The 25,958-nt window shown below is 43.2% G+C and overlaps 1 protein-coding gene across 2 annotated transcripts in view; it reads left to right on the top strand.

The window, feature by feature from the left end:
- Positions 1-25,958, top strand: part of LOC124595515 (brain-specific angiogenesis inhibitor 1-associated protein 2-like) — a 912,282-nt gene that overhangs the window by 846,625 nt on the left and 39,699 nt on the right. For both annotated transcript variants that reach the window (XM_047134280.1, XM_047134279.1), the window contains exons 4-5: positions 21,035-21,096; positions 21,245-21,316. In XM_047134280.1, the coding sequence (XP_046990236.1) occupies positions 21,035-21,096; positions 21,245-21,316 (134 nt within the window). The remainder of the gene's footprint in view (positions 1-21,034; positions 21,097-21,244; positions 21,317-25,958) is intronic.

Below are 25,958 nucleotides of genomic sequence, written 5' to 3' on the forward strand. Positions count from 1 at the left end.
AGGAATCCAATGAATAGACCACGTTACAACACATACTAACATAATATTTACATCGTCCTGTAGTATAAACATACCTTAAAGCCTCAATGTCATAGGCGCTATCTAAAGTAAAAACCCAGCAACATACATGCTTTGTCAAACATAAAACTCATGCTGACATGTTATACTTACTGAGCACAGCTGTAAACGCTGCCGCTTTCCTGGAACATAGATGCCACACTATAGGATCTATGAACATTATTTGTTAACTCATAGTAATTTCTAAAACCCAATACCATCGTGTGCGTCAGTGTAGGAAGGCCAACAGGAAACATAAAACCTAATGCCGCTAATTCTAATAAGTTGGCGACTGCTTCCCAAGGAGGATATCGCTAAAGCGGACCCAAAAATGACTTGCATACTTCTATCCTCGCAATAACACGCTTACGCATTCATTTTTTAAAGCGCAAAAAAACTCCACTTCTTCTAAATTTGAGAGCTACCACACTTTATCCTCAAAGTGCAATATGGTGTCTGTGATGTCACCCAAGAAATGCTGCTCACCCCCCGAGGTGCTTCGCCACCGGAAATGACCCATTCTCTTTATTATTATCTTCTTCAAACCTTACTTCAAAGTTTCTTCCCACTTATCCCAAGCACTTCACTTCACAATCCTGACACTTATTTCGTAAACTCACGCTTTCCCCATCCATTTCTCCCCTGTGCCAGTCCGTCCTCAATGCAATTTTCTCCCCTTTGTTGTTAAATAATCTCGCCAATTTATAAGAGATAATTCCCCAATATGGCATTACTCTATACTTCTGGGGACTTTTTTTCGTTTTGTTGGTTTCTGTGCTCTAGCTCTGCACTCAACCTCTCTACCAAATCTGCTTCAAAACCAATATTTGCCTGTTTTCATTTGTTTATCCTTATTCTGAAGACTTAGCTGCATACAATTAGCCCTGTAAACAGCATTTTCGAAGAATTCTAATTCATGTTTATGGCGTCTTAGCAGTTACTGTACCTGTGAACGTAGTTTCCTAAATATTCCTGTCTCAATTTCGTTATTCTTATTCTCGATCCTCAAATTTATTCATTTAGAACAGATATCTGAATGGTGCGAAAAGTGGCAGTTGACCCTAAATAACGAAAAGTCTGAGGTCATCCACATGAGTGCTAAAAGGAATTCGTTAAACTTCGGTTACACGATAAATCAGTCTAATCTAAAAGCCGTAATTTCAACTAAATACCTAAGTATAACAATTACGAACAACTTAAATTGGAAGGAACACATAGGAAATGTTGTGGGGAAGGCTAACGAAAGACTGCGTCTTTTTGGCAGGACACTTTGAAAATGTAACAGATCTACTGAGGAGACTGCCTACACTACGCTTGTCCGTCCTCTTTTAGAATACTGCTGCACGGTATGGGATCCTTACCAGATGGCACTGACGGAGTACATCGAAAAAGTTCAAAGAAGGGCAGCACGTTTTGTATTATCACAAAATATGGGAAGAGTGTCACAGAAATGAAACAGGATTTGGGCTGGACATCATCAAAACAAAGGCGTTTTTCGTTGCGACGGAATCTTCTCACAAAATTCCAATCACCAACTTTCTCCTCCGAATACCTGCATACGGAGAAACGATCACCACGATAAAATAAGGGAAATCAGAGCTCGTACGGAAAGATATAGGTGTTCGTTCTCTCGGCGCGCTGAACGAGATTGGAATAATAGAGAATTGTGAAGGTGGTTCGATGAACCCTCTTCCAGGCACTTAAATGTGATTTTCACAGTATCCATTTAGATGTAGATGTAGAAATCAAAATAATATAAAACTTCCTGTTGCTCATGTATTTCGTTAAGCTCACTCATCAGTTCATTTATTTATTCTACAGATTCTTGATATACTTAACATTTCCTTTACAAAAGCCGTTCCATAGGCGTTCAAGAAGATGTCCGCCGTCTGCCCTGCTAATGCACAGTCAATTGATAGATCAGTCTCCAGCACATAAAACTTACCATTAAATTTAAAATATTTGAATGATAAAACATACTTTGGTAACCCTATAAATCTATCTGTTTCAATCTGGGGTATTTTATCACATTCACATACATTGTTTTCTATTATATCTGTTGTTTCTTCAGACGGCACAGATGTATTCAGATTAGTTACATCTGACGAAGCCAACCTGTCACCTTCCTTTAATTTACATTCTTTCACCAGCTGTATCACATACCTACTATTTGTACCCGAAAAGTATTCTCCATGGACCTCAGGTACTACTCTTCAATGGAGCTGACGTCGGCTGTTGTTTGGCGTCGTGGTTGTGGTTGTCGACTGCACTGCTCGGCTGACCTGCGATTGGTTTGCCTCTGTAAGAGATGCGGAATTTCTTTGGCGTAGTGAGAGACGGCCACCGCCCACTTTTCGTCCTGCCAGCGCCTATGGTTGGGCAACCCCTTGATTAACCGGGTATGCGTTTCCCATAGACTGCCAGAATCGACATCGGCCCTGGAGAGGCAGTCAAGAGAAATATTAGTCTGCGGATCCCGTTCACTTTCCCTCGCATCTGTAATTACGAAATTGCTTTCAGGAGATCGCTGCATCGCTTGGACCCGCGAAACAAGACTGAATGACCACAACCGCTGTCCCATTAGTATGATCCCTGTAGCACTATGGTTGCCACGCAACAGATTTTCGCCATCACTGGAAAATTGATGATCCGGCCAATGACCCTAAAACTCTAGAAATTAATGTCTCTGACTTACAATTATACAACGTCAAGAATTTTTTGTTTTTAGAGAAACTTCCGTTTATTCAGTTTAACCCCAGTTCACCAAGTCCGTTCTTTTCGAGCTAATTACTAACCCACCCGTCAGACCAGTCCGCCGCGACAATCTCTTGAGTCCTTCGGTAAAAGCAATGTAGTCTCTCCAGGTGCCCCTTGCATCCCAGTCCCCTACGGAAAGAGCTGTAGACGCACGCCAGCTCCACGCTCTCGATCTGTAAATCCGTCGACCCCTGTAGGCCACGGCTATGGTCACTTTTTCTAAAACGCTTGGAATAGTAAATACTAATGCTTCTGTTACATTCGATTAACATCATAACTGACGCACGCTTTACAGGGTATATGACTGGCTACTTCTCATACATGAGCAACAAGCTCGCGGACAAAACACTTACTATCGACTTCTGTGGAGTATAGTTGAGCTACAGCCCACATGATAAATATCTGAGCGTAATCGTTGATTCCTGTCTGACATTTGAGAAACATCTCGAAATGACGGGGCAGCATTATTGGAAAGCCGGCTGTAATAAGCTAGGGAATATAAGCGCACACTTTACGTACAGCAGCACCATCGACTGTATATTCGATTGCCAAATACTGAAGGGATAGAAACAGCCACTTCAGCAAAATTGATGTCCAGCTTAACATCAGAACGAGAATCGTCACTGGCATGCTACAGTCTGGCTTCATTTCTTGTCTAATTTGGCACTAAGTGATCCGATATGACAACGGGTAGCGGCCAGAGAGTGGAGAAAGGTACATATAAAATGGATCAATTCTTAAAACTTCTCCAATCAACGAAATTATTTCTCACGTTGCGCATACCAGGCTATGTGGCATTCCAGGAATCTCCACCAGCCTGCATCTTGCCATCTAGAAGATCCAATTGGCCAGTGTTTGCTGGACAAGACCTAGTTACTCAGAGTGACCCAACTGTATCGCCTACAGACATCAGCATCGCTTGAACAGCATGAGAACCAGTTATGCAAGATGCAAAGCATCCCCTCGTAAATAGGTGATCCTACACAGCCCTGAATGTGACCATGGTGCAATGGGACACGCTACATTCGTGCTTCAGTCTAGACGGATTTACTTAAAAATGGCCAGAGTTAGTTAGTTTTCGCTTTCGTTTATGCATCACTAGATCCTTTATAAAATGATATCAGACATGCCAGTCTAATTGGAAAGGAAACTATTTTTTTAGAAAATCAACTAAATCATGTACACAGTAATATTACCTCACGTGCGTCGAGATTAAGAAGTAGTGTTTTTAATTTTAATTTGTTGTGTTCAGTGGTTCTTATACATATTTGAAAAAAGGTTTAGAATTAAACTAAAAATATGCTTTTACACTATTCATTCGTATCACATCACTGTTCACTACTCACATTACACACAAACACACACTTCGCTACACTACACTGCAGTGGCCTGCACACACACACACACACACACACACACACACACACACACACAAACGCGCGCTCGCCACGTGCTTTCCGCTCAAATCAGACCCTGACGAAACTTCCGCCATTCTATTGAATTATTCGTGTTGTCCTCTTGGCACTCCCGAATAAAGTGAGTCAGCGCCTGACCACAATGAATCACATGTTGAGTTCATTAAACTATGACAGTTTACTGTTGAATGACAGCTGTTTATTAATAAATAATGTTAATTTCTTATCATCTAAACAAATGTTGATTTTGGAGTATGAATTCTTAAGAACTACGCTTTAACTGATCGAAAAAATTTGTGGGTTTTAGTTGTTTCTTTAATCTCCTTGGGCAATTTACTGTAAGATTTCATTCTGTTGTAGATAATTTTGTTTTATGTTTCCTTATTTGAATACGCTTGGAAATGTAAGTTTAGTCCTGCTCTTGTTCCATGATACTAGTACTGCTGTGAGATAACTGCTGTTGCGATTCTTGAGCTGCGTAACGGATTGGTACTTGCAATGACATGATGATGTTAGAATCGCCATCTGTTTAAACATATCTTTGCAGGATGCTGGGTTAACTTCTTTATTTACTGTGGGCTTACTGGTAGTTGGGAGCTACAACGTCAGGCGCGTAATGGGGCCCCTTAGGGATATGGCAGCAAGAGAGGGGAAGAAAACCAATGTGCACTCCGTGTGGATACCGGGGGGAGTCATTCCAGATGTGGAAAGGGTCCTTCCGGATGCCATGATGGGTACAGGGTGCACCCATCTGCAGGTGGTCGCTCATGTCGGCACCAATGATGTGTGTCGCTATGGATCGGAGGAAATCCTCTCTGGCTTCCGGCGGCTATCTGATTTGGTGAAGACTGCCAGTCTCGCTAGCGGGTTGAAAGCTGAGCTCACCATCTGCAGCATCGTCGACAGGAGACTGCGGACTTTTGGTACAGAGACGAGTGGAGGGTCTGAATCAGAGGCTGAGACGGTTCTGCGACCGTGTGGGCTGCAGATTCCTCGACTTACGCCATAGGGCGGTGGGGTTTCGGGTTCCGCTGGATAGGTCAGGAGTCCACTACACGCAGCAAGCGGCTACACGGGTAGCAGGGGTTGTGTGGCGTGGACTCGGCGGTCTTTTAGGTTAGATGGCCTCGGGCAAGTACAGAAAGGGCAGCAGCCTCAAAGGGTGCGGGGCAAAGTCAGGACATGCGGGGCCAAGCAGCATTCGGTATTGTAATTGTAAACTGTCGAAGCTGCATTGGTAAAGTACCGGAACTTCAAGCGCTGATAGAAAGCACCGAAGCTGAAATCGTTATCGGTACAGAAAGCTGGCTGAAGCCGGAGATAAATTCTGCAGAAATTTTTACAAAGGCGCAGACGGTGTTTAGAAAGGACAGATTGCATGCAACTGGTGGTGGCGTGTTTGTCGCTGTTAGTAGTAGTTTATCCTGTAGTGACGTAGAAGTGGATAGTTCCTGTGAATTATTATGGGTCGAGGTTACACTCAACAACCGAGCTAGGTTAATAGTTGGCTCCTTTTACCGACCTCCCGACTCAGCAGCATTAGTGGCAGAACAACTGAGAGAAAATTTGGAATACATTTCACATAAATTTTCTCAGCATGTTATAGTCTTTGGTGGAGATTTCAATTTACCAGATATAGACTGGGACACTCAGATGTTTAGGACGGGTGGTAGGGACAGAACATCGAGTGACATTATACTGAGTGCACTATCCGAAAATTACCTCGAGCAATTAAACAGAGAACCGACTCGTGGAGATAACATCTTGGACCTACTGATAACAAACAGACCCAAACTTTTCGACTCTGCAAGTGCAGAACAGGGAATCAATGATCACAAGGCCGTTGCAGCATCCCTGAATATGGAAGTTAATAGGAATATAAAAAAGGAAGGAAGGTTTATCTGTTTAGCAAGAGTAATAGAAGGCAGATTTCAGACTACCTAACAGATCAAAACGAAAATTTCTGTCCCGACACTGACAATGTTGAGTGTTTATGGAAAAAGTTCAAGGAAATCGTAAAATGCGAAAAACCCATCGTGGTACAACAACAAAGTTAGGAAACTACTGCGATAGCAAAGAGAGCTTCACTCCAAGTTTAAACGCAGCCAAAACCTCTCAGACAAACAGAAGTTAAACGATGTCAAAGTTAGCGTAAGGAGGGCTATGCGTGAAGCGTTCAGTGAATTCGAAAGTAAAATTCTATGTACCGACTTGACAGAAAATCCTAGGAAGTTCTGGTCTTACGTTAAATCAGTAAGTGGCTCGTAACAGCATATCCAGACACTCCGGGATGATGATGGCATTGAAACAGAGGATGACACGCGTAAAGCTGAAATACTAAACACCTTTTTCCAAAGCTGTTTGACAGAGCAAGACCGCACTGCAGTTCCTTCTCTAAATCCTCGCACAAACGAAAAAATGGCTGACATCGAAATAAGTGTCCAAAGAATAGAAAAGCAACTGGAATCACTCAACAGAGGAAAGTCCACTGGACCTGACGGGATACCAATTCGATTCTACACAGAGTACGCGAAAGAACTTGCCCCCCTTCTAACAGCCGTGTACCGCAAGTCTCTAGAGGAACGGAAGGTTCCAAATGATCGGAAAAGAGCACAGGTAGTCCCAGTCTTCAAGAAGGGTCGTCGAGCAGATGTGAAAAACTATAGACCTATATCTCTGACGTCGATCTGTTGTAGAATTTTAGAACATGTTTTTTGCTCGCGTATCATGTCGTTTTTGGAAACCCAGAATCTACTCTGTAGGAATCAACATGGTTTCCGGAAACAGCGATCGTGTGAGACCCAACTCGCTCTTCTTGTTCATGAGACACAGACAATATTAGATACAGGCTCCCAGGTAGATGCCATTTTCCTTGACTTCCGGAAGGCGTTCGATACAGTTCCGCACTGTCGCCTGATAAACAAAGTAAGAGCCTACGGAATATCAGACCAGCTGTGTGGCTGGATTGAAGAGTTTTTAGCAAACAGAACACAGCATGTTGTTATCAATGGGGAGACGTCCACAGACGTTAAAGTAACCTCTGGCGTGCCACAGGGGAGTGTTATGGGACCATTGCATTTCACAATATCTATAAATGAGCTAGTAGATAGTGTCGGAAGTTCCATGCGGCTTTTCGCGGATGATGCTGTAGTATACAGAGAAGTTGCAGCTTTAGAAAATTGTAGCAAAATGCAGGAAGATCTGCAGCGGATAGGCACTTGGTGCAGGGAATGGGAACTGACCCTTAACATAGACAAATGTAATGTATTGCGAGTACATAGAAAGAAGGGTCCTTTATTGTATGATTATATGATAGCGGAACAAACACTGGTAGCAGTTACTTCTGTAAAATATCTGGGAGTATGCGTGCGGAACGATTTGAAGTGGAATGATCATATAAAATTAATTGTTGGTAAGGCGGGTGCCAGGTTGAGATTCATTGGGAGAGTCGTTAGAGAATGTAGTCCATCAGCAAAGGAGGTGGCTTACAAAACACTCGTTCGACCTATACTTGAGTGTTGCTCATCAGTGTGGGGTCCGTACCAGATTGGGTTGACGGAGGAGATAGAGGAGATCCAAAGAAGAGCGGCGCGTTTCGTCACAGGGTTATTTGGTAGCCGTGATAGCGTTACGGAGATGTTTAGCAAACTCAAGTGGCAGACTCTGCAAGTGAGGCGCTCTGCATCGCGGTGTAGCTTGCTCGCCAGGTTTCGAGAGGATGCGTTTCTGGATGAGGTATCGAATATATTGCTTCCCCCTACTTATACTTCCCGAGGAGATCACGAATGTAAAATCAGAGAGATTCGAGCGCGTACGGAGGCTTTCAGACAGTCGTTCTTCCCGCGAACCATACGCGACTGGAACAGAAAAGGGAGGTAATGACCGTGGCACGTAAAGTGCCCTCCGCCACACACCGTTGGGTGGCTTGCGGAGTATAAAAGTAGATGTAGATGTAGATGTTCTAACGACTCTTTTCCGCAGTTTCAAGGCTGTGCCGATGTTTGGTGAATGGTACCCCTCCCAAGAAAGATTTCATAGTTGATGATGAAGAGCTTAAAAGTGAAACATGTTGCAGTTGATGGAATATTAAAAGAGTATTAAACAGCGTTAAGACTTCCTACTTCTCTACGCGGAGATAACAAAAGTCTTGGGATAGCGATATGCACAACACAGATGGCAGTAGCATCACGTACACAAGGTGCATTGATCGAGCTGTCATTTGCACCCACTTGATTCACGTGAAAAGGTTTATGACGTGACTATGGCCGCACGACGGGAATTAAGACTTTGAACCCGGAATTGTAGTGAAGCTAGACGCTTGGGACATTCCGTTTCGAAAATCTTTAGGAAATTCGTTATTCAGAGATCCACAGTGTGAAGACTGTACCGAGAATATCAAATTTCAGGCATTATCTCTCACCATGGACAAAGGAATGGCCGATGGCTTTCACTTAACGACCGAGGGCAGCGGCTTTTGCGTAGAGTTGTCAGTGCTAATAGACAAGCAACACCGCATGAAACAAGCACAGAAATCAATGTTTGAAGTACTATCGATTGGACCCTAGACGACTGGATTGGTCAAATGAGTCCCGATTCCCGTTAGTAAGCGCTGGTGGTAAGGTTCGAGTGAGGCGTAGACCCCTATAAAGCCAAGGACCCAATTTGTCAACAAGGGACTGTGCAAGCTGGTGGTAGCTCCATATTGGTGTGGGCTGTGAGTTTACATGGGATGGACTGCGTTCTACGGAACCGATCGTTGACAGGAAACGGTTAGTACTGCTACTTAAAGACCAATTACAGTCGTTCGTGGACTTTACGAGGGCAAATCAATTAATACCCGCAATTTAGTCATATTTTTGCTTATTTTGGTAGTACTGTCATTTTACGTTGATGACGCATGCTTTGTTTATTTGTTGTTATATCATTGCAATTTTCCAGCTGCTAGGTTAATTTCGGAAGGCGTATCAGGGGCAGAAATTTGTCGAAGACTTTTGGTACAGTACGGAAACAGTGTTTTGCCACAACGGAGTGTCTACGAATGCATTGAAAAATTCTGAAATGGTCGCTCAAGTGTTACACGTACGATGAAGGAGCCGGACGACCGTTTACCGCCACAAAGGAAGAAACATTGAGCGTTCACGTGAAATGATTCTCTTGGACACACGATTAACTATTGACAAAGTGGCACATCTTCTGGAAATTAGTCACGGTTCTGCCTACGAAATCATCCACAATAGACTTGGGTTTCATAAAGTTTGTGCAAGATGGGTCAAAAACAATTCACACAGTTGCATAAACAAACGCGCTTGGACATCTGCAAAAAAACATTTAGGTTGCCATGGTAACCAATGGGACAACTTCTTAGGCAGGATCACCGAGCGGGGGTGGCGCAGTGGTTAGACACTGGACTCGCATTCGGGAGGACGACGGTTCAATCCCGCGTCCAGCCATCCTGATTTAGGTTTTCCGTGATTTCCCTAAATCACTCCAGGCAAATGCCGGGATGGTTCCTCTGAAAGGGCACGGCCGACTTCCTTCCCGATCCTTCCCTAATCCGATGAGACCGATGACCACGCTGTCTGGTCTCCTTCCCCAAACCAACCAACCAACCAATCTTAGGCAGGATCATTACTGGTGACGAAACATGGATCCATCATTACGAGCCGGAGAGTAAACGGCAGTGTGTTGAATGGAAAGAAATTCGCCGTGCAAGAAAAAATTCAAAACGCAACCGTCCGCAGGAAAACTGATGTTTGCGGTTTTTTGGGACGCACAAGTTCTAGTACTGGAATATTGTGCAGAAAGAGGAACAACAATAAACAGCGTGCGTTACAGTGAGATGCTTACTGCCAGGCTGAAGCCTGCAATTCGAAGCAAACGCCGAGGACTGCTGTCAAAAGGTGATGGGTTGTTGCACGACAGTGCCCGTCCACATACTACATCTACATCTACATCTATATACATACTTCGCAGTCCACCATACGGTGCGTGGCGGAGGGTACCTCGTACCACAACTAGCATCTTCTCTCCCTGTTCCACTCCCAAACAGAACGAGGGAAAGATGACTGCCTATATGCCTCTGTACGAGCCCTAATCTCTCTTATCTTATCTTTGTGGTCTTTCCGCGAAATATAAGTTGGCGGCAGTAAAATTGTACTGCAGTCAGCCTCAAATGCTGGTTCTCTAAATTTCCTCAGTAGCGATTCACGAAAAGAACGCCTCCTTTCCTCCAGAGACTCCCACCCGACTTCCTGAAGCATTTCCGTAACACTCGCGTGATGATCAAACCTACCAGTAACAAATCTAGCAGCCCGCCTCTGAATTGCTTCTATATCCTCCCTCAATCCGACCTGATAGGGATCCCAAACGCTCGAGCAGTACTCAAGAATAGGTCGTATTAGTGTTTTATAAGCGGTCTCCTTTACAGATGAACCACATCTTCCCAAAATTCTACCAATGAACCGAAGACGACTATCCGCCTTCCCCACAACTGCCATTACATGCTTGTCCCACTTCATACCGCTCTGCAATGTTACGCCCAAATATTTAATCGACGTGACTGTGTCAAGCACTACACTACTAATGGAGTATTCAAACATTACAGGATTCTTTTTCCTATTCATTTGCATTAATTTACATTTACCTATATGTAGAGTTAGCTGCCATTCTTTACACCAATCACAAATCCTGTCCAAGTCATCTTGTATCCTCCTACAGTCACTCAACGACGCGACCTTCCCGTACACCACAGCATCATCAGCAAACAGCCACACATTGCTATCCACCCTATCCAAAAGATCATTTATGTAGATAGAAAACAACAGCGGACCTACCACACTTCCCTGGGGCACTCCAGCATTCTGCTGCCCACACTGCTGAAACGCTCCAGAAACTCAAATTTAAAGTACCGTTACTGGATCATCCTCCATATAGTCCCGATCTTGACCCTTCTGGCCATCACCTGTTTGGTCCACTCAAACAGGCATTAAGGGACAGAAGCGGTGCATTCCTGGCTCGCAGCTCAACCGAGAACCTTCTTTTATGAGGGCATCAGGAAGGCTGTACAACGATGGACCAAGTGCGTTGAAACGCAAGGAGACTATGTCGAAAAATGATGTTCGTGTAAGTTTCGTATTTGATTACAATAAAATTTCATAACTACTTTGCGGGCAATAATTGACTTACCCTCGTATGGTCCCAAACATGTCACCGGCCCACTATTGCTCGCGATTGGTTGGAGAACTTCTTGGACCATTCGAGCGAGTGCTTTGGCCACCCAGATCATCCGACATTAATCACATCGAACATACCAGGGGCGTAATCGAGAGTTCAGTTAGTGCAAAAACTCCTGCACCGGCAACCATTTCGTAATCGTGGGCGGCTTTAGAGACTGCATGACTGAATATTTCTGCAAGGGTCTTCCAACGACTTGTTTCTTCCACGCCGAGTCGAGTTGGTGCAGTACGCCGGGCAGAAAGGAGGTCCGACACGATATTAGGAGGCATCCCGTGAGTTTTTCTCCTTAGTGTATATTTATGCGTATTAATTACGTGTTTTGCTAGATTTATGCGTGTTGTCCCCACCAAAAGTGTATTAGCCAAGTTTTCATTGTCAGTACCAGAAGGCTTGTCGATGGCTGTTGATAAACAACTGGCCATTAAAATTGCTACACCAAGAAGAAATGCAGATGATAAACGGGTATTCATTGGACAAATATATTATACTAGAACTCACATATGCTTACATTTTCACGCAGTTTTGGTGCATAGGTCCTGAGAAATCAGTACCCAGAAAAACTACCTCTGGCCGTAATAACGGCCTTGATACGCCTCGGCATTGAGTCAAACAGAGCTTGGATGGCGTGTACAGGTACAGCTGCTCATGCAGTTCTACACGATAATACAGTTCATCAAGAGTAGTGACTGGCGTCTTGTGAAGAGCCAGTTGCTCGGCCACCATTGACCAGGCGTTTTCAATTGGTGAGAGATCTGGAGTATGTGCTGCCAGGGCAGCAATCGAACATTTCCTCTGTCCAGAAAGGCCCGTACAGGACCTGCAACATGCGGTCGTGCATTATCCTGCTGAAATGTAGGGTTTCGCAGGGATCGAATGAAGGGTAGAGCCACGGGTCGTAACACATCTAAAATGTAACGTCCACTGTTCAAAGTGCAGTCAATGCGAACAAGAGGTGACCGAGACGTGTAACCAATGGCTCCCCATACCATCACGCCGGTTGATACGCTAGTATGGCGATGACGAATACACGCTTCCAATGTGCGTTCACCGCAATGTCGCCAAACACGAAAGCGACCATCATGAAACTGAACCTGGATTCATCCGAAAAACTGACGTTTTGCCATTCGTGCACCCAGGTTCGTCGTTGAGTTCACTATCGCAGGCGCTCCTGTCTGTGATACAGCGTCAAGGATAACCGCAGCCATGATCTCCGAGGTGACAGTCCATGCTGCTGCAGACGTCGTCGAACTGTTCGTGCAGATGGTTGTTGTCTTGCAAACATCCCTATCTGTTGACTCAGGGGTCGAGACGTGGCTGCACGATCCGTTACAGCCATGCGGATAAGATGCCAGTCATCTCGTCTGCTAGTCATACGAGGCCGTTGGGATCCAGCACGGCGCTCCGTATTACCCTCCTGAACCCATCGATTCCATACTCTGCGAACAGTCATTGGATTTCGACCAACGCGAGCAGTAATGTCGCGATACGGTAAACCGCAATCGCGATAGGCTACAATCCGACCTTTATCAAAGTCGGAAACGTGATGGTACGCATTTCTTGTCCTTACACGAGGCATCACAACAACGTTTCACCAGGCAACGCCGGTCAACTGCTGTTTGTGTATGAGAAATAGGTTGGAAACTTTCCTCATGTCAACACGTTGTAGGTGTCGCCACCGGCGCCAACCATCTGCGAACGCTCTGAAAAGCTAATCATTCGCATTTCACAGCATCTTCGTCCTGTCGGTTAAATTTCGCGTCTGTAGCACGCCATCTTCGTGGTGTAGCAGTTTTAACGCCCAGTAGTGTAGGTCTTGGGCAGACTGAGGATCGCACATTGTACGAAAGACCTTGTATAAGACAACAGCCGTTCCCTTCCGCACCCCTGGGCACAATTTGTCGAGCGATGTGCTTTGACAGCCTCCTCTTTCTCGGCGCAGGCTAAGGGCTGTTATTACTTTCTCGCACCCTGCTACAGTCCCTGCCGTGTGAATATTATGAATTACGGCCGCGCCGCTTCCTTTCAGCGACGGCGACTAAATAGCAATAGCGAGTTTATTGAACTGTAGCCGCCGGTCGCAGCTGCTCCGTATATCACGCGTCGCCTTCATTATACAGCGCGGCTCGCATCTCCGCCATTGCGCCTGCCCCCCACCCCTCGCCCTAGACGGGGCGACTCCTGCGCTCTCTTTTATTGCCGGATTGCGCTGCTGCGGCGCTACGACTCTTCCGCTGCAATAACCTGCACCGGGGCCGTTCATTAAGATCTTATCTCGGGACCATTCCGCTTCTTATATAGAAACTTATCTGCAGATTTATTTCTGAAATGCGCGGCCGCCACCTTGGCGCGCCAGAGATAAAATTCCCAGCTTATTCCGCGGCTCGGCGGCTCGGAATTCCGGAGGACCCTTGGCGTTCCTCCATCACTCTCATCTCTGCGTCTCTGCATTTCGCCTCCTCACCACTGCTTTTCTACGTGTCTATTTCGATGCGGCTTTGTTTGTAGTGCGTGGATTCCAATGTGTGATCGAAGAGAGATGGGGGAGAAATATATAGGAAATAACCTTGATCATGTTGGCAACGACAACTAGCAGTAATTTCAAGGTAAGCATAGGCTTCCGCGGCCATTGTCATAGGCAATAAAATTCTTTTGTGTCTGTGTCAGCATAGTCAGTGTTTAAAACGCCCTACGTTTCGGCCTCTATTGCAAGTGGCCTTCATTGTGGCGCGTTTTTCACTAAACCAGAAAAAAAAAAACATCCTGAGGAAGGCCACTTCCAATAGTGGCCGAAACGTCGGAAGTTTTACACATTGACATGAGGTCGAAGACACAAACACATTTTATAAAAAATATGGCGAAAATGGCTCAAAGCACTATGGGACTTAACATCTGAGGTCATCAGTCCACTAGACTTATAACTACTTAAACCTAACTAACTTAAGGACATCACACACATCCATGCCCGAGGCTGGATTCGAACCTGAGACCGTAGCAGCGGCGCGGTTCCGGACTGATGCGCCTAGAACCGCTCGGTCATAATGGCCGGCGCATTTTATTAACAGTAATTTTAATGATTTATGAAAACAATCTCACCTACGAGAGCTTTCGTTCTTAGAACATCTTCAAGTTGCCTGCCGTTAATAAAATAAGAAATTAGGCTGAAGCTAAGGCATTTTAATGAATAAAATAAGCAACTCACAATAAAGTAAGACTGTTGTCGGAGTAAGTTGCTTGTTTTTTCGCAAAGAAGCTATGGCTTTAATTTAATTTCATCATTGGTGGTTACAACGTCTGTTTTTATAGGGTGCCTACATCTTCACATTACAATGTCCTTCAGATGGGCATGCATGTCTGAAGGATCAGACACTGTTCTGACAATTACATCTGTGGTAGATATTACGAACTAGGTTGGCATTTTACGAATCCAGATTGACGTCAGCTATTTGTGACACTTGAAAAATTGTGCCGGACCACGACTAGAACCCGGATATGTGAACGGGGTGACATGTAGGGGAGGAGATACTTAATGGGTTGGAGAGAGAATGGATGGTGACACACACACACACACAGAGAGAGAGAGAGAGAGAGAGAGAGAGAGAGAGAGAAAGAGAGAGAGAGAGAGAGAGAGAAAGCGAGAGAGAGAGATGGGGTTGGTTGGTTATGGGGAAGGGCACCAAACAGGGAGGGATGAAGAAGGAAATCGGCCGTGCCCTTTCGAAGGAACCATCCCGGCATTTGCCTGAAGCGATTTAGGGAAATCACGAAAAACCTAAATCAGGATGGCTGGACGTGGGTTTGAACCGTCGTCCTCCCGAATGCGAGTCCAGTGCGCTAACCACTGTGCCACCAGAGATACGGGGAGGGGGCGGGGCAGAGGGGGGGAGGTGCGTCACATCGGATAAGAATCCCCCGATCTTCCTAGAAAGTTGGTTTATACACGAGAGCAAAAACTGCCATCGTGCCGCATACCAAAAGCGTGCGATCATGCTCAATGGTGTTGCAGCCCAACAAAGCCAGAGAGGGGTTGAAATTTCCGCGGCTGCCAGCAGCTTAAAGGTTGTCTAAAACATCCTCCTGTTGCTCAGCGCACTGGAAACTGTCGTTTTCGACCGTTAGATGTGATGGATTCAACGCCCCGAGGAAAGGGGTGGTTTCATTGAGGTGGTTTCATTGGCGCCGTTTATGCCACCCATTGCGGACTTTTCTTATAGATTCTGACTAGCGGTGTGTCTGAAACATTTCTCTCGGTCACAGATAAGAAATCCGCGTGATTTCAGCACTGTGCGTCGCAGTTCTAAACTCAATCGCAGAGGTGCCAACTTACATGAGGGGAAGAGGGGCCGTGACGACTCTCCCTCCGCGTGAGACGTCCACGATGGCGGTGGGCAGAATTGTGGCGAAATTTGGTGCCAGTGTGACGTGACTGGCCAACCTTTTACGTCACATGAACTTATGACCTCTGACATGTGTCGACACCTTACTGTTTGAAGTGAGGTCGAACCCAGGGTGACGTCACATAACGCTACGCTATTCCACCATTACAATGGAAGGTTGTAGACACCTTTGAGCCAAATTTCAAACCTCTGCATCGCAATGAGAGACAATTACGGAGTTTCCACGAAAAAGTGATCCTTTACCTGAGTTCGGCAGTTTATTTACTTGTTCAGTTATGTGAAATTGTTAACAAGTTGTATTTTGTATATTTGGTTGTACTGTTTTGTTATTTAATAATGTAACATCTCTAGCTACATGAGAACTATTTTTAAAAAGGGTTAAAACGTCACTGTTACCAACTTCGTCCATTCGTTAACGTCTAGTATATTTCTGGTACAAAAGGAAAAAGAAAACTGCAGATTTTAAAGCTCTAAGCCCCAGAAACGTTATTCTGTATAGATGCTCTCTCCAGCCACTCCACTCAAGAAGTTCGAAAGGTAAGAGGCGAAGCAGTAGACCTTTGCGGTGGAGATGGCGCGTCAGATGCACAGTATCTGCTCCCGGCTTGTTACGCAATCGGCTATCTGTTATCCGTAATTCCTCCCGCGCTCCTGGAGTTCGCCTTGCCGGCGAAGAGCGCTTTGATCCGCAGTAATGAAGTTTACAACTGATTATAAAGTGTCCAGAAGCGGTTACGGGTCCCCTACAAATCTCAGGCCAAAGTTCGCCAGCCCTCACTCAGTAACAGACTCCTCCAGCGAGACGGCTTTCGAAATACGCCCAGTGTACTTACAGAGCGGCGAGCTGCGCTGCCGCAAGGAACACTTGCACCTTCTCAGTTTTATTGATCGCTAATCGTATCACACTGGAAACTTTTCTTATTATTCACTAAACTTTAACTGGCTATGTGTCACTAAAAGTTTCTTTCATATACAGGGTGGCGCAAAAGTCACTGGACAGTTAATAAAAGAAAACAAAAGTAACAGCAACACATAGTACAGTAGGACGTCTTAACGCGTTAAGTTGTTTTACCAAATGGTAATAATTACGTCTTGTCAAGTTGGAATACAATGCAGTGACAAACAAAACAAACACAATAATCAAACTCGTGAATTATTCAAAGCATGATCTGTGAGACGATTTTACAGTTGTGGTTTTCCGAATTATCACGATGTCAACGAAAGAATAAAGGATTTTCGCATGAAAATCGTTTTATAAAAGAGGCGATACTGCTGTTGTTAATTAATGGAGAAGACACTTTAGATCAAAACCAAAGTCTAAACAAACGTGTACGACATACGACATATCATCTATTATTAGAACAACCAATAAACAAACATGGTGTGAGTGTTTAGGGAAGAATATCATGATTTGGCGTACGTGGATCATATTTTTTTGAAGGAACAGTGCACGAGATAACTATTTGGATATGCTTCAGTATTACGTGGTACCAGGACTTATAACGCCTACTGAATACTTTCAGGAAATTTACTTTCAACACGATGGTGCTCCATCGCATTATGGCACAGCCGTCCGCGATTATTTAGACGAAACTTTCCAAAGAAAAGAGATTGGTCGGAGGGCAGATATTGACATGTTTCCACGTTCACTGATTATCATGCCCTTGGAGTTTTTCCTATGGGATGTTTGTTCTCAAAAATCTCATAGCATTGATGAACTAAAGAACTATACGCACGATGTAGTTTATTAAATGGCCATTGATTCCACAGTAAGCCATAAACTACGTAACAGTGTTCCAAAAAGACTTAAAATATATATTAATGAAGACGGAAAACAATTTCAACATAAAAATAATGTATGTATTGTTTGTATTTCGTGTTATCGAACATAAATTCTTTCTTTTGTTTTAATCGGTGTTCAGCGTCCAGTGACTTTTGCGCCACCGCTTATATTTAAATCAAAATGAACGCTTTTTCACTTACTCGAATTAATTTCGTAACGGTACATACTGAACAAGGGTCAGGAAAGCATCTAAATCCAATAAAAACCACATCATATGTACGAGGGTTATTCCAAAAGTAAGGTCCGATTGATTGCCAAATTGAAACCACAGTGAACATCAGAAATGTTTTACTTGTAACAATTAGCTACACCTTTCAGCTACTTCTCTACGTAGTCGCCGTTCTGACTTAGACTTTTGTCATAGCGTTGTACCAACTTTTCAATAGCCTCATCATAGAAGGCAGCCGCCAGTGCATTCCGCCAATTCTCCACGCTGGCCTACACCTCGTTGTCTGTGTCAGAATGTTGTCTTCAAAGACAGCGGTTCATGTGACCAGAGATGAAACTCAGGGGGAGACAATTGCGGACTGTATTGTGGGTAATCTCACATTTCCATTTGAAAACGATGCAGGAGCATCTTCATTGCCCCTGCAGAATGCGGCTGAGAATTGTCGTGAAGACGAAACAGCACGACAGTTATGTAATGTTGGCTGCATAGCTTCAGGCGAAATTTCTCACCAGGCCCTCGTACTTGGCGGCAGACACTATTTTCTAGACATCTTTACGCACTCACTGCGAGCTCAGAAATGAGAAGAGCGACGTGATGCTAACTGGGGTTATTATAGAGACACTACCCAACACATCTGTGCAAAGCTTTATCGGATTTTCATAGTCGTTTCCATTTCGCGACCGATCGGACCTTACTTTTGGAATAACCCTCGTACATGGTTCACACTTGACGCATTTGTAAATGCATTCACGCACCATGTTGCGCAGGTCTCATTGTGAATGAGGACGCTTATGTGACGAAAAGTCCACATTCGACAGCCATATCAGTTTATTTATGACAATCTGCTCTTGTGCATCTGATTGGCTGTCGGTGAATATCAGTTCTTATTTTAGTTAAATCAAAAAAATAACATGCTCTTTCTTTAGCTGGTTTGCATAACAAGGTATCAGCAAATTAATATCTGTCGTTAAAGAACTCAACTATGATAAATGTGTTTTCAGGTTTTTGAAATTACAATAATCGTGGAGTTATTTAACAGTAATTTGTAGAAGTCTAAAGTTTCCTAGTTTTTGTATTACTCTGCTTTACTTTCCTATCTTGTTTACTACTTCGCTGTACTTTCTTGATTTTCATCTTTTTACTTTCCTGTTATTAGATGACTTCATTTGGTTTTGCTACACTTTCCTGCCTTCTATACTACTTTTCTTTATTTTATCATGTATTGTTTTCCCTGTCTCTTGATAGCCGCGACACAACCGTCACGATTTACACTAATCATTTTCCAGATTCTCGAAATCACAAACTCTTTACAATATACTCAATCGCACGCCCCAGTTCACTTCCCCATCGCTGCTCCGCATGCACTACGTATTCAAACCACCACTAAACCTTCCCTCACCCAAGTAACCAGTATCGGAAGTAAATGTTCTCATTTTGTAGAAAACGATATTTACCTTCTTCAATAAGTCACCAGAATCATTCTTTAGTCATAATAAACTACAACACTGATTTCATGCGATTCTCAGTATTCATTACCGCAATTTAATACTTTTGAACACTGCAAATACTTTATATTTTTTTAAATTTTAAAATATTTCGTTTCTAAAAGGCCTTCCGGCTAAAGAACTATTTTGATAGCTTTGATTATCCAACTTCAATTATGTTCTTTTTTCTTTTGTTACAGTTTATGAACATTTCGTTCAAGCTGAATACCGAAAACTTTTTAAGAATTTTTAAGAATCTGAAAAATACATCAAATGTAATATGGGCGTGTGGCCATGCTTTTGAAAGAAATGAAGAGCAATTTGAAAAGTCCTCTCCTAGTCACGTTCTATACGTAATACATACAGGGCGTATATGTTTTGTCCCCGTAATTTACTCACATCAACTTTCACACTCTTTCGCTGAGATATTCCAAGGTTTGATAAGTTGTTTGTTTGGATTAGCGTTCAATTACAAATACCCATTAGAACGTTCACTCAGTACTCGGAATCGTTTGAAAAATTGTGGTGAAAGTAGTACCATAGATGTAGGTATGGTTATTCGAACGTTTTTACCCTCATGGTGCATTTGAGAAGGGAGAGGGCAGCTCGTATTAGCTTCTGGGAATTAAAATGAAAATTACTGAAAAACTGTATCAGTCACCATGCTATTACTACCATATTATTACCAAAGGGGGGGGGGGGGGGGGGGGAGGTGGAGAAGTCGGCAGGTACCCTCTGACCCTCGCTGTGTAGGCCTGTACCCTAGTTAATGCGACTCCTCATTAAGACGTTATGACGTTCCAATCCTTTCTGAGTACGCATAGCAGCAGTTTAACCAGAGTTTACACTATACAAGATTTAAAAAATAAACGTATCTTCATAGTTCTTTGGGTGGTAAATCTCTAACGTTGTTGACCAGGCGCTAGAACTTCTCAGACTCTCGTGTACGGTATTCTACGATACATCAATGAATCCATTTCCTTTCTGTTTCCATGATGTTCCAACCAGTCATCTTCATGATTACGAAACATAGGAATCGTGCAGTCTGTCATCCTTTTAACAAAAGCTATTCCAGCTGGTAATGGAAATCGACTTGGTTTCAGACACAAATGGCAGATAATGAAGCAGTATCATCCTTCGATCTTTTATTTCCACTTATGATTGATGATTCTTTCACACTACTCTTAGAAGTTAAGTACATTTAAGGTTAGCCTTTCATGCTGATGATAACTCTATGAATTCCTCCACAATCGTTTGTGAGCAATTTAACAACTCTGTGTCATAACTTGTTAAATATTTTTCTCCGTCCACATTTTACGGTCGTGAATAAAGCTCAACCACTGGTTCCATCAGCTAACCAGGTATTCACTGAAGGAAACTTGGATCATTTTTATTGGAATTCTTCCTACAGCTGTCACTTCATTCTAACTTTCGTCAGAGTAATGCAATAAGGAACTATCTCAATAAATTACGAACTGCAACTTGGCCAAAAATAAAAGTCTCAAGAACATATACACAGCAATAATTTTTCATTTCGAAGAGCAGGTTTCAAATATCACCACACTCATAATGTAAACATCACTGTATATTTTGTTTCTATCATTGTGTCAATAAAAGATAAGTGTAAACAGAGAATCTCACGCTGACAGGGAGCTTTGACAATTCTTTGCTGTTCACAGGTTCTGCTTTGATGCAAATCGTTGATGTATACAAGGAGATACAAGCTCAACAGATCAACACGGTGAGTGTCTGGAATCTTTATTTTTTTCTATTTCTTGCAACAGAAGTCTAAACTGTTCACTTAAAATTCCAACAGTTCATCATAAATTACTATCCTATTTAAAAGGTCTAAACAGAGCTGAGCAATATAAATGAAATTTCTGTTTCAGCTCAAAGCATTCTACGTAGACATGCTTGTTCCACTCGAGACCAATCTAGAAAAGGATACAAAAGTTGTGCAGGTAAGCAGACAGCAGATCAGTTGGTATTACAGTCTTCAAGTATGATTCAGTCTATTGTGTCCTGTATGTTTGACAGTTTGAAATGAATTAGTGTCACTTACTACTCAAGAAACTCATCTACTAAACTGTTCATTCATCTTGGGCATTATCTGCACGCATGTTATCAGCCAAACATTCTCAACATTTTTGTTTATTCGTGCCGTATACTAGACACTACTGATTCGACAGTATTAATTAGACATGTAAAAATATTTTACAATACTGGACCTGCGATACACATAATTTTCAGCTCTGCTAGGTGTCGGAACTAGATGACACATAATTAAGTTTTTAGTAGCTTTTGGTGATAAGTACTGTATAAACAATATCCATTTATACGAGCTATAGAGCACACCAAAATTCGAAAAAATCTTTGTTTCTTAATGAAGAACTCAATTTTGACCATTGTTATTAATCTGTTTTGCATTGTTGATGCAGATGTTCAGTCAATCAGTATACCGCGATGGTCGCATCCACTAAAACATAGAAACAAAATAGTGTCAACTGGAACGTAAGCTCTCGCAATGCGCTTTGTGTGCAAAAACGAAGTCTTTATACCTATTGATTACGCAACGTCCCTCTGAATCAGCAGATGGTCAGTATGGAGAAGAATTTTAAGCCTAACTGTAATTCAAACAATTTGGATGGTAATCGCTAGTTAATATACAAAAACAGGGTGCTATTTAATTAGAGTGAAGCGAGATCTTCTAAAACGGCGTATTCCAGCATATTTATAGCGCTGGTTCAGTGAACATTTTCAAGTATTATATTTCACGTCATAGAAGAGTGGGCCTCAGAACTCCGTGCAACAACACACATTAAGATTTTTCATGGGTTCCCATAAATTCTATACGTTTAATATTCAGTCCTTTTTAATTTTCACTTTTATCCTGTAATAGGACTCAAGGATGCAACAAAAAACAAAGAGGATTCAATCTGCATGTTCATTTTTTAACAGAGTGAATACATATTAGTGAATAGTGCCAAGATTCCTGGGCCATTGCTCTGCTCACAATAAACAGTTTATTAAAATCAACCGTACTCTATCGTTGTCTAATATTCAGGACAGATACACAGTTTGTCACCCTTCATGTATTTTGCTCCTCCCTTTTCTTACACTTCAGCAATGACATTGGTGTTCGTTTCTTGCATTTTTGTTATGTGATATTTTCATTTGTTCCTTTACTTCCATTTACTTCCCTTTACTTCCTCAGATTGCATATGAAGAATGTTAATGAAAAACGTTCTAAGTGCTATTTTTGTCACAAAACGAGTTTTTAGTGGTACTGCGTTACTGTGTCCCTAGAGTTAATCCGGGTGACAAACCATAGAGAGAGTCTTTCAACTATGGGTTAACAGATGGCACATGATCTTCGGAACAGAAGTTTTTTGTGGTTAGGGTGTGGTTTCCTCATTGCATTTGAGAGAACGCTAAATGCGCAATGACGCGAACACATTTTACAATATTGTGTTCTGCGTATAGTAGAGGAACAGTTCAGATACTAAGACTGTTTATTGAGTATGTTAATGCATCACGTCATAAAGCAGCATTTGTAAGGCAATGGTTTGTGCACAAAAACATTCCTGAGTTGAAGGGCTTGCCCACAGAGCTGAACTGAACACAACCTTTGGGATGAGCTTGAACGTCGATTTAGATGCAGGTCCGATAGTCCAACCTTCTCTTGTTTCTGCTACTCTTGAGGACAAATTGCAGCCATCATCCACAGACATGTATTGCAAATGTTTGCAGCAGAGTTCTAGCCGTCATAAAGGTGAATGATGGAGGCGCCCCATATTGATGTCGAATAACACGAGTCCGCACACCGTTGGTCAGATAGAGTAGGAAAGAGGAACTGGCAGAAGGTAGGTTGTGAGGCCAGGGCTCCAGTCATGTCTGGATAGCTCAGTCGGTAAGGCTGTTTTATGGCCTCGATTCTCTCTGGGTTACTCAGGTTTATTCGGCAAAGGGGGTTACAGTTTTACAAAATTTGTCCTCAAGAGTAGCGGAAACAAGAGAAGGTTGGACGATCGGACCTGCATCTAAATCGACGTTCCAGCTCATCCCACAGGTTGTGTTCAGTTCGGCACTGTGTGCAAGTCCTCCAACTCAGGAATGTTCTTGTCCACAAACCACTGCCTTACAAATGCTGCTTTATGACACGATGCATTAACATGCTGAATAAACAGTCATAGTATCTGAACTGTTCCTCTACTGTACGCAGGGCACAATACTGTAAAATGCGTTCGTGTCATTGCGCATTTAGCGTTTTCTGAAGTGTAATAAGGAAATCACACCCTAACCATAAAAAACACCTGTTCCGTAGTTCACTGTTGACACTACACATGGTGCCAGGTAACGCTTTACGCCATTTGCAAACCCTTCCGTCGGATTGGCAAAGAGGATAAGGTGATTCATCACTCCTGTGACGTCGCACTTTACACCAGCTTAAGCGTCGCTCATTGCTGAGTACAGAAACTGGTGGCCAGTGAGGAACTGTTCGACTATTCTATCCCATTATTTTTAGCTTCCAATGCGCGCTGAGCTAGCTGAACTGCTGATAATACGAGGGCTGACTGAAAAGTAATGCCTCCACCTTCGTAACTTTTCAACAGTTGGCATGTTGCAGGTACTGGCTTGTTCCGTAGCCTCTTCTCTACAGCTCCAGTTGGCGGGAAGCCTTACAAGGGAACCTCCCCATCGCACCCCCCTCAGATTTAGTTATAAGTTGGCACAGTGGATAGGCCTTGATAAACTGAACACAGATCAATTGAGAAAACAGGAAGAAGTCGTGTGGAACTGTGAAAAAATAAGCAAAATATACAAACTGAGTAGTCCATGGACTACATAAGCAACATCATGGACGAAGTGTGCTTAGAAGCGCCGTGGTCCCGTGGTAGCGTGAGCAGCTGCTGAACGAAAAATCCTTGTATCAAGCCTTCCCTCGACTGAAAATTTTACTTTCTTTATTTTTGCATAGTTATTATCTGTCCGTTCGTTCATTGATATCTCTGTTCACTGCAATAAGTTTAGTGTCTGTGTTTTGCGACCGCACTGCAAAACCGTGCGATTAGTAGACGAAAGGACGTGCCTCTCCAATGGGAACAGAAAACATTTGATCGTAAGGTCATAGGTCAACCGATTCCTCCACAGGAAAACACATCTGATATATTCTATACGACACTGGTGACGGCATGTGCGTCACATGACAGGAATATGTTGTCGACCCACCTAACTTGTACACTTGGCGAATGGGTAAAAAGATTCTTCTACCCTGCCCGATTTAGGTTTTCTTGTGGATGTGATAATCACTCCCAAAAAAGTGATGAAAACATAAGAGTTTGTCACATAAACTGAAAATAAAAAATTGAAATTTACACTTGTTGGAAGATTTGAACCTAGGACCTTTCGTTCCGCAGCTGCCCGAGACCACGGCGCTCCTGTGTTTCAATCGTCGTTATTGTTGCTTATGTTCCCTTGAACTACTCAGTTTGTATATTTTGTTTATTTTTTCACAGTTCTACACAACTTCTTCCTGTTTTCTCAATTGATCTGTATTCAGTTTTTCAAGGCCTATCCACTGTGCCAACTTATAACTAAATCTGAGGGGGGTGCGATGGGGAGGTTCCCTTGTTAGCACTGAACGGTTGTTATAGTGTGAAGTATGGAAATCTGCGAAGACGGCCGGTCGATGCGATGTAAGCAACGTGATTGAATTATTGACAGCAGAAGATGTCACCCCAAAGGAGATTCATCAGGGAATGAAAGCAGTTTATGGTGATTGTGTTGATGTGAGTACTGGCCTCGTTGAGCGAGTAAGTTTAAACATGTTGAGGCCGGAATATCTGACCTGCGTGACAAGTAGGGAGTTGACTTCCTGTGACAGCAACCACCGAATTTCACAAGCAAAATGTTGACAGATTCAGGACGATCGTCGTATCACTCAGAGACAAATTGCAAGCACAATCGGCATTTCACATGAACGTGTGGGTCACATTATTGCTTTGCTTGGCTATCGGAATATTTGTGCACGATGGGTACCCCGGATGCTAACTCTTGAAATGAAAGCGCACAGACCTGAAATTTGCCAGGAACTCCTCTCGCATTACGAGAATGAAGGTGACGGCTTCCTTCATTCAACTGTGACAGGAGACGAAACGTGGGTACACCATTACGATGCCGAGACAAAATTTCAGCCTATGGAATATCGACACAAAGACTCGCCCCCAGAAAAATAAATTCAAGACGCAGCCTGCAGCTGGAAAAATCATGGCCAGTGTTTTGAGACGCAGATTGTCTCATCCATGTTGATTTCCTTGATCGTGGAACAACAACAAATTCAGAGCGTTACATTACAACGCTGTGAACTCAGAAACGACGGCTAACAAGGGTCCGAAAGGAAGAGGTAAATGTTTTCCTGCATCATGACAATGCCAAACCACACATCACGTGCCACCACAGCAGAATTTCAGCGACTGAATCTCACCATCGTACGGCATCCTCTAAACAGTCCACATTTAACACCTTCTGACTTCCATATGTTCCCAATAATGAAAGACGGTCTGCGGGGACATTATTATGCTTCTGATGGAGACGCTGTGAAAA

The sequence above is a fragment of the Schistocerca americana genome, chromosome 2 (genome assembly GCF_021461395.2).
Source record: "Schistocerca americana isolate TAMUIC-IGC-003095 chromosome 2, iqSchAmer2.1, whole genome shotgun sequence".
Lineage (NCBI taxonomy): Eukaryota > Metazoa > Arthropoda > Insecta > Orthoptera > Acrididae > Schistocerca > Schistocerca americana.